This window comes from Chrysochloris asiatica, unplaced genomic scaffold (genome assembly GCF_000296735.1).
Source record: "Chrysochloris asiatica unplaced genomic scaffold, ChrAsi1.0 scaffold00358, whole genome shotgun sequence".
NCBI classification, from domain to species: domain Eukaryota; kingdom Metazoa; phylum Chordata; class Mammalia; order Afrosoricida; family Chrysochloridae; genus Chrysochloris; species Chrysochloris asiatica.
This window is the reverse complement of record NW_006408876.1, coordinates 2,034,031-2,044,281: the sequence shown is the minus strand read 5'-3', so window position 1 is coordinate 2,044,281 and position 10,251 is coordinate 2,034,031. Positions and strand designations below refer to the sequence as shown.

General features: G+C 51.8%; 1 protein-coding gene across 1 annotated transcript in view; it reads right to left on the bottom strand.

The window, feature by feature from the left end:
* DAP (death-associated protein) overlaps window positions 1–10,251 on the bottom strand; it is a 58,422-nt gene that overhangs the window by 5,090 nt on the left and 43,081 nt on the right. The window contains exon 3 of the mRNA XM_006876163.1: window positions 1,321–1,363. Within this exon, the coding sequence (XP_006876225.1) occupies window positions 1,321–1,363 (43 nt within the window). The remainder of the gene's footprint in view (window positions 1–1,320; window positions 1,364–10,251) is intronic.

Sequence of the window (10,251 nt, the reverse complement as noted above, 5' to 3'; positions counted from 1 at the left end):
TGGCTTTGGGGTGCCTCATTGTCTCCCTCCTTCTGTTTGTCTGTGTATTCTTTCGCTATCCCTATCGCCGCTGGATCTCCCCTCCTCGTGAACCAAACACTCGTGAACAACACAACTATGTCGAGGTCAGACCCCGACACCAGATTCCCTGGAGTACCTCCTACACCTCTGACAGCTGAGCTGCCCGAGTTAGAAACTGTAACAGCGGGTTGGGGTCACTTCCAGGGAGCATTCCTGGACACACCCCTTAGTGGCCTCCTAGTTAAGACGCCATAACTGCAGAGACCGAGACCGTAAGGGTTCCTGTCTGCAGTGGTCCCCTGGTCGTTTCCAGAAGCCTGGCGTGTATGCTGCCTGCCATCAGTCAGGGCTGTGGGAGGAGCGGCCACCTTTGTCCTCTGTGCCCCTAAAGCATCAGCACAGGAGACAGCTCTGACTCTCATCATGGTGTCTAGGATCTCCCTCACCTGGTGGTCCGTGTTTGTCTTTGCTCTGCTGTGGTTGTGTACCGTGGAGTCGGTTCCAACTCAGAGCAACCCGGTATAGGGTTTCCGAGGCTGTAAATCTCCAGGGGAGCAGAAAGTCTTATCTTTCTCCCTTGGAGCAGCTGGTAGATTAGAACCGCCAACCATATGGTTAGCATTCCAAGCCGTAACCCATGACTTTACCAGGGCTCCATGTTCAGTCTTGGTTAAACTTAATGAAGAGTCTGCATAGCACCTGTATCTATAGAGATGGGCACTCTTTTCTTCTCTGTATCCACTGTCAAGTCAGTTCTGACTGAGTGGCCCTAGGGACAGACTTGACAAGTCTGTCCTCTTCGTGGAAGCAGACTGCCATCAAGTCCTCTCTCCCGAGGAGCAGTTGGTGGGTTGGAACTACTGACCTGTGAGCTAGCAGTCAAGTGCTTAAATACTGTGCCCCCAGAACATTCTTTGGAGATGAAGAGAAGCCAAAACTCAAAAGCTCAGCAAACGTTTTCCTCAAAGGTTTACACAGCAAATGTGACATATTATAACAACAACAACAACAACAACATTAAAAAATGTTGGCACATTCTTAGGACACAGGTCATATCCAAACACATGGGCCACGGTTTGCTGACCCCTGGGTTAGATCTGAGAGAAGAGAAGGTGAGGGCAAGAGGTCCCTGGAAATGCTGGTCACCTGCCCACGTTAGATGAAGGTGTGAATCCTAGAGTCTAAGGGGTGGGAACAGTGGAAGCAGGGGGCTTGCCCGCGGGCTCTTGAGTTTGATGAAACAGGCGCCAACCCAGCTCCTCCACTTCAGACCCTATCCGAGGGTGGATGGGCTCTTACCCGCGCGATCACGCCGGAGATGAACACGGTCGGCTTCGGGGGACTGGAAAAGAAGGGGAAAAGCCGGCTTTAATGGGGGAGTCACCAGAGGGGCACACAGCAGACTGCACATACGAGGCAGGGTGATTTAGCAAAGACAAACAGTTGACATTTTGGGGCCCCGACGAGAGGAGGAGGAGGACCTTGGCGAGGTGGCAGGAGTCTTGTCCTCCTGAGGTTAGCGCAGGTAAAGAGCCAGAGATGGTGGCAGTCAGCAGGTGGTTTGCCTAAATCCACTTTCTCTTTGACCAATCCTTTAATTGGGACTGAGGGTAAGTCCATGTAGTTGATCTACTGAGCCCACAGGTCAGATGTTTCTCTGGGGTGAATGGGACCCCTGCCTGCCCGCATCTGTCCAGGGGCTCTGTCCTCTCGCCATTTCCCTTCTGGGATCACCCGGGAGTCCATCGCTTCTCCCAGAGCCCCCAGAAATCTTGGAGCTCCACGGGCAGTGACCTCCAAAGTTTTCACGTTGCAGCTCATCCTGAGCTCGCCTAAACTGCCAACAGGACCCGGAGGATGGTCTCTATATAGCACAGCAGTGGAGACAGAGGTTAATGTCACATCTGGAAAGAACATGGCCAGCACTGGGTGTCCTCCCAGTCTGCCTTCCCTTGGTAACTGACAGAAACAGTCATGTTGTTTTGCAACCTGCTTCCTCATCGTGAATATGGGAACAGTCTCCTGTTGGTCCACACTCCTGTGCACCTTTTCAATGGCTGCCCAGGGTTACAGTACTGGGACATGGTTGCTTGGTGGCAGTGTCCGGGCCCAGAGGTGGAGACCAAACAGCAGCGGTGGAATGGAAGGTCCCCCATGTTGGAAGGTCGGAGGGGTGGCCCTAGATCACATAGGGTGGGCAGGGGACCTACAATCAACTGAGAAAGGGAAAGACTTGGGAAACCTCCACCCAGCACGTGGAGGCGGTGGAGGGATGGGACGCCCCATCATGGAGTGGGCAGGGCAGCAGGCAGCCCCTCAGTCCTGCCCAGCCCCTTAGCCCGCCTCCCTCTGATTTCCCCTGGAAGCTGAGCAGAAGGCCCTTTTAAGGACCCATTTGCTTTAGCTTTGCTTTAGGCAAAAGTCCAAACACTCAGAAAGTTCATGGATTTGTTTACTTTCAAATGAGTTGAGCAAAAACACCCCAAATTCCCCTAAGAAGCTTTGGTTACTTGGTGAGACAAATTGCCCAATACTGGTGCTTCACCACTTCGGTTTTAGTTAGCCTTTGTTTTGTGTGCTTCACTGGGCTGGACTTTTGTTTTTACCAATAAAATTCAGTTATAGGATCAGAACCAGGCAGAAAGGAGAGCGCAGTTCAAGGTTAGGACCCCTCTGCACGTGTCTGGATGTCTTTTGAAGAAAGCCCACTCTGACACCACTCGGCGCCGGCTGGACCTCAGTTTGCTTGGAAAACTTGGGAACCACGGTCTTATGTGCTATTCAGTCCATTCTGCCTCCCAAGGACCCAGCAGGGCAGAGGAGAACTGGGCCACTGGCTTAAACGGCTGTAAATTTACACAGAAGCAGACTGTCTGGTGGGTGCACATCACTAACTTTTGGGTTAGCAGCTGAGCACTTAACCACTGTGGCACCAGGGCTCCTTGTGGCCTGGATTAGACATTTCATAAACATAACTGAAAGAGGTACTTAAGCAGCAGTAGCACGCACGCACGCACACACACGCACGCACACACACACACACTGCTGTTCTCAAACGACATCATCTGTTTGGCACCGGGAAGTAGGAAGGCCCTGACAGCAATGGGGAACCGCCTTTCGGTCCAGCACCTTTGTGGTTTCTGGCTGGGATACACTGCACTGTTTACAAAAACAACTTGTGCTGAGGAGACGCAGCAGGTCCTGGCTGGAACACCAGTTGACGCTCAGCTCAGCCCTCATCAGCTCTGGGCAAACCGTCTTCCTGCACACACAGTGCTGAGGAGGCTCCAGCTCTCCACGCCCCCCACGTGGGCTTTAAAAGCCCAGCAAGCTCAGCAAGGGCTCTCAGAACAAGCGTCCCTGCAGCAATAAACATCAACTGATGCTGACCATTCATTCAAGGTCTTCATTGCCCAAAAGTGGGCGCAGCTAGCTGGAGGAAGTATAGCAGCCGCCTTTGGAAGAGCCGTGAATGGCTAGCCTCCAAATACAATGTCGGACAGCGACTTTCGCATCTTCTTACATGTTACCTTGGTTTTCTTTTAATCAGGATTGGTCCAAAGTCCCTCAAGCCTAATGCCTTTCTCCATCTACACTTACGAGCCAAGCAAATGGGTAAACAATTGCTTATTACATTCACAGGGGAAAAACACCTCCTAAGATGTGGTAGCTTAAACAAAAATTCACAGACAAGACACCCAGGAAAGAATCTGCTTACAGAGCTGTGCTTGCAAAACCACAAGCATTTTACATTCCATTAGGATGCCATGCAAAGTCTAACCTACATTTCTGAGCTCCTATACGCTGAGAAAACTGCTTTGGGGATTTCCTTCATTTGATGAAAATGGTTCTGACAGAAGTGGTTTTGAAAATGCAAAGAGAGACAGTGGAAGTGTCATTCCTGCCCCTGGGCCCCCAGCCATCCTCAGGCCTCTCCGATCCGACACCACCCACATGGATGTAAGTGGAAGGGAACTGCAAGTCCAGCACAACTGGCCCCTCTCTCTGTCTGTCCTACTCTGCTGGCTTGTGTGTCACCATGGCACCAGAGTTTTAAGTACCAGCAGGGTGACCCATGGTGGGCAGGCTTCAGTGAAGCTTCCAGACTAGGGCACACTAGGAAGAAGGACCTGGCGATCAAGTTCTGAAAATTAGTCAATGAAAATCCTACGTGTAACAACAGCTAGACAAGGACCCCGTCTGGTCAAGAGAGGGGCTCACACAGAGCAAAGAGCATGAAGACACTTGGTTCTGCCGTATGTAACACACAAAGGTCCCAGTTGCATGTCCTCTCCACCACAGAAACCAGCAGCCTCACCACACCTGGCACTGACAGGTGTGCCTTGTGTCCTTAGGTGTTTGGTACATGGGGGAAACTTTCCAGCATTCACATGTTGGGACCACATCTAAATTTTAACAGGCTCACACGGCCTTGACTGAAATCACCTCTCAGTGATTTGATGCATTCCTTTGATAAATCAGGGGAAACTCGGACAGGCTGCAGAAAACGAAGGGACTAGTGAAAGAAGTAACCACGTGTGTGCAGAGACTGAAGCAGATGGACTCATCCTAGCTGAGAACCCTGACTTCAGAGCTTCTCAAATGTCCCTGAAGGCCATGTACGTCAGTCATTACTGAAATGAATGCTGAGTGCTGTCGAGTTGGTTCAGGCTCACCGTAGAGGGTTGCTGAGGTAGTAAATCTTTGTGGGAACAAAAAGCCTTCTCGTGCAGAATGGCTGGTAGGCTTGAACCAGCAACCTTGTGGTTCACGGTCCAGTACTTATGAAATGCATTTTATTTAACTCAGTATGGCCAAGATACGACTGACAACTCGTGTTGTTGTTTCAGTGACTGGAAGTGACCTTGTGCCCCATCGTCACAATCACTGCCATGTTTGAGGCCACTGTTAATAGCTACTGCGTCACTCCGCCATTATGAATTCATTAGGAATTACTAATGAGACGCTTTCTTCTGTATGCAGTCTCTCCATGCTCACGAGGGTCCCTGCCCCAGTCGGAGGTGTCAGGGGGCACAGCTGGAAAGGAGTGGACCCTTGCTCCCCACTGGGACCTGGGCAGTAGGGATGAAGAAGTGAACTCGCCACGAGCCTATGCCATTCCCTGAGGTTGTCCCAGACTGCCTGGTCCCCAGTGCAGCCTCTCCGGGAGCAAGGTACCAGGAAAGATCTGGGGGTCTGCGGCTGCCAAGATAACAGCCTTGGGAACCCCGATGGGTTGGCAGTTCTAGTGCGGAACCAACTCACTGGCTATCACCACCAACAACCAGTGTTACCACACAGAATGCCATTATAGGACGTGTGATGACGGACACACATACACACTCTGCAGCGGGTCAGACAGAATGCTCTTGAAGTAGATCACCAGGACTTTCTTCCTAGTCTCTGAGTTGGGAAGCTTTGTGGAAACCTGTTTCACCTCACAGCCACACGCCTCAGTCATGGAAAGTAGCAACCTGCTTACAAGGGCTCTGAAGTAATGGAAAAGGGGTTGCTGAGCCAACTAGGCAGATGTCACAAACCCAGTGGTCCAAAGACAAGCATCAACTGGCGGGGCCTCATGCCAGCTCAAAGGAAAGGTCTAAAGCCGTTCAGCACAGAGACCTTCGTCACTGCCTTTATCAGGGTTTCCAGTTGAACACAGGAAACCATGTGCAAACAGTAGATCACAGCCTGGGGAGGGTCCTCGCACCACATGTCCCTCTCTTCCTGGTTAAAACAAAATAAAACAGATGAAGGCTCAGAAAGGGATTCCCCCTAAGAATCTCCCCAAGATTTGGTGCTGCCTTCGGTGAATCACTGTGGTTTCAATTTCACTTTCAACAAGAAATGAACAGTTCCCCAGAAGGCGCCTGGCTTGTGGACGACACAATACCGCCCCCTAGTGAGCCGGAAGCGTAATTTCAATGAGCCCTTCTGTGCAATCATCCCAAACCCTGTCCCACTAACCACTCAAAACACATCCCCACCGAGGAGGGATGGCCTGTGAAGGTCCCCTGAGGCCCTAGGTGGCACAAATGGTTACGTGCTCAGCAACTACAGAAAGGCTGGCTGTTCATGTCTACCCAGCCATGCCTCCGAATTAAGGCCTGGTGATCTAGCCCCAAAATGCAGCCACTGATAAGCTGGTGGAGCTCAGGAGTTCCATGAGCCAGAATCCACTCAACAGCAACCAGATACTGGTTAAGGCAACCCAGGGAAGCCAAGCCTGCTAGCCTAGGCCACCTCCACCCTGAACCTGTGGTTTTGTGTTTTCATAAACACTCCTGCCACCTGGTAGCATTTAAAAAAGCATTTCCTCAGGAAGAGATGGCAAACAAGTCCTTTCCTGCCATAACATAGTTCTTGAAATATCTTTCTGGCCGGTCTTAATTTATTTGGGTTATTAATTTTGGGGCATCAAAACAATAATTAGTGTGACTGGCTCCCTGAGGGAACCATCTCACTTGAATGCACCCAGACGTTTCTTTGAAATGCCATTCTTCAAAGTTCATTCAAGGGTGTTTCCCATCAGCCTGATCTCAGGAGCAAGAAGAGTCCACAAGATGGCGCTGTGTCCTCTCAGGCAGTGTCTGAGACACCTGCGGAGGGGATACCTGGGCAGGACCAGCTGGCACCTCAGGACACACGTGTTCCCTCCTTTTAAACAAGAGCTGTCAAGTGAATGAAATGTAGGGTGATTAAGTCACATTCTGCATTTAACAATTAAAACTCAAACACCCTGAAAAAAACCCTCTAACTCATCTTGAGCCCACACTTCCTTCTAAATTTGGTACATTGAAGTTAGAGCCCTTTTCTCTACAGGAGGGTACAGGACCTTTGAGCTTTGGGTCCAATGGATGGAACAACAACCCATTTACTCCTAGATGTCTGTGGTCCCCTAAAGCCACAACCTGAGTCTTCCAATCCTTCCCTGAGGAGGCTGGGGGAGCACAACGTTCTCCGCTTGCTCAGAGATGGTCCCTGGTTCTCTCGAATAGCTTCAGACATGCTGAAGTCAGGAACCGGGAGCTGAGGACCAAACCCCAGGTCTATGGGGCGCTCTCTGCGGGGCTGTGTGGGGACACCGGTAACTACAGCCCTAATCCACAATCCACTCTCATCTCAGAAGGGATTTGGTGAGTGCAGTGAGGAGGTGCTACCGGGCCAGGCAAGCTGGCAGAACACATTCCCCTCCTGGTCTCCAGGCCACAGACCCAACACCTCCAGTGGAAAACACTGGTTCCCTGGGCCCTCCGCAGAGCACCCCTTTCTTGTCCCTGAATTAGCAGATACGGGTGGGAGTAGACAAGTCCAGAGACAACTAAAGGCCTGATGTCCCTTCAGCAAAGTGCTTTTACCACGCAGCTGGTGAGGCCTGCCCTCAGTCGGGATGTAGAGACTCCACAGTGCTAGAGGGCCTAATGCTAATGAATCACCTCACTCTGAGCTGCCCTGGGCAGGGACCAAGCTACCTTCTGGTGTCTCACTGCTCAGGCAATGGGACACAGTACCACAGAGCATGTGGCTTTAAACAACAGGAACTCAGGAGGCCAGGGTCCCCATCCAGGGAGTCGGCAGGGTTCCCTGGGGGAGGGCCCTTTCTTGCCTCTTCTGGAGGCCCTATGTCTTCCTGGCTTGCAGGTACAGCCTAACTCCCGTCTGTCTCTCCTTTTGTGAGGACTTCAGTCGTACTGGATGAGGACAGCGCAGTCAAAGATCCTGTTTCCAAACAAAGCCAGTCCATAGGTGAGGGAGTCAGGACTTGAACAATCCAGTCCAGAACACTGAAGACATTCCCGGCTACGCTCCAAGGGTTTTCGTGGTTGATTAGTTTCATTTAGTTACTTACTCAAGTACATTTACGTTGAGACCTTACTAAGCATACATAAAGGCGGCATCAAAGAGTTTCTGGAAAAATGGAATTAAAAGTCTATGGAAATCCTCCATGCACTTTTTGAAGCCCCCTTGAGTATAAAAACCAACTAACCCACCCGCCCACCCATGGCTGTGAACTAGACTGCAGCTCATGGTGACCCGTGCACTCCACAGAGCCGCTGCTGGGGCTTTCTCGGCTGTAATCTTTACAGAAGCAGGTTGGCAGACCTTTCCTCTGTGATACACTGGGTGGGTCAGAACCATGAACCTCTGGGTTAGTTTTGTACCACTCAGGGCTGAGGATGCATAGAGCAGACGCCCGTGGGCATAAAGGGGTGTCTGCTCTTGACCACACATGGACCTTCAGTCTTTGGGGAACACTGGATCACACAATGGCTTGGAGGCCCTCCACCAACCTTATACCCATCCAACTCCTTACAGTGGTTCCAAATCACAGTGACCCAGGATAGAGTTTCTGAGGCTGTAAATCTTTATAGGCATAGAAAGCCTCATCTTTCTCCTGTGGAGCAGCTGGTGGGCTTGAACTGCCGGCCTTGTGGCTAGCAGTCCAGCGCTCACCTCAGAGCACAACATGACTCCTGAGTTCCACCTAGAGAGCCCTGACTGAAAAGATAAACGCCTCATCAAGTACAAACAACACACACAGTGCTTTCTGAGCTCAGGAGGCATCTGAAAGGCCCGCCTCAGGGCCAGGTCTGAGGCAGAGCAGGAGGCATCTGAAAGGCCTGCCTCAGGGCCAGGTCTGAGTCCCAGGAGGGTCAGCATCAGGAGCACGTGGTTCCCGAACAGTCACCTGAGACCCAGCACTGGCCCTTTCTACACTGCTGTCTGTGACATGGCATTTGTCCTCACAGCCTGCCCCTTAAACCAAGTCCCCTACCTGCTGCAGTGCTCATTCAAGGGTTCAGTCCACTCAGACTCATGGGGACCTGGTGCTGTCACTGGGATGGTCTCTCTGAGGTGGATGGTGCATCATCCCTTCAGAGCTTGGCAGGCGTAGACGCCCACGCTGTCTATCAGGGCGCCATATGGTTTTCAATGGCTGTTTTTTCAGAAAGATTGCCAGGCTTTGAGTCTGAGGGGCCCCTGGGTAGACTCACACTTACAGAAGCATCCCTGAGGGGTTAGATCTGAAAATCCTCTTTTTCCTAACAATGAACTCAGAGGCTCCTCAGGGATGAACAGGTTATGTAACTATTAAGTTGCTATAAATACTGACTTTCGGTGGTGAGGCTGGCATTCTGGGGAGCTAGCCTGTCATTTCTGGGCACAACAGCCTGTGAGTGGTGTCCCAGGGAGGCTACCCCATGGCTGGCCTTCTGAGTCCCTTGGCGGAGGCGAACGGAACGCTGCTGCCGGGCACAGGTTGGTCTTTATGGAGTCAAGAGGGAAGCAGAAGGTGGGTGGGTGGGTGGATCCCACCATACGGACAGGCAGGCTGTCTCAGCAGGTGCTGCCCTGTGGTGAGCATCACTAGGACACGGGGTTGCTCCTCATCAGGAGACACGACACACACCTGAGACAGCCGGCCTGCCCGAGGAGAGGCCGAGATGCACCGGTGGCATGCGTCTGCTCCTGCCTCCCCAGGGTTTTGCCTAAATACAAGGATCAGATATCCCCTCTGTGGATGAAGGGATACAGCTCCTTCTAATCCACACGTAATGCCCGCAATGCTTTTGATCCCCCTGTAGCTTTACTGATGGGATGATTCCAAATCAACATCTCTTTCCTGGTTGTGGCGGAGGGCAGCCTGGGAGGCAGTGTGGAAGGTAGCCCAGTGTTTGCAGGGCAAGCAGGCACACAGGGCAGAGGGCTCCCGAAGCCGTCCGTGTTTCCATGTCTTCACATGGAAGCCACACAGAGGCAGAAACTGATGTGTGGCTACATCTTTTCCCAGGTTCCCCTCTTTAATGTCCCTGTCCTACATCTTGCTGCAGACAGTTTATAGGTTTGCATATGGGCTTCTGCCTGATGCCCCTCAGGAGTGTACATTAGGCAGGATTTGTGTGATAACTTGCTTTTATAATATTTAAAGAACGCTATCCCTGGTGCTGAAAATGGTTAACATTCTTGACTACTAACTGAAAGGTTGGGGTGCCTCACACAGAGGCATGCCAGGAAATAAGAGGCCTGGGGCTCTATTTCTAAAAACTCAGCCACTGAAAACTCGAGAGAGCAGAATTCACACTGCAGCAACTGGTTACCCAGCCCCAGGGCTCCACTCTGCACAGACCAGGCGGGAGCACGGAACTCCACTCCGCACAGACGAGGCAGGAGCACGGGACTCCACTCCACACAGACGAGGCGGGAGCACGGGGCTCCACTCTGCACAGA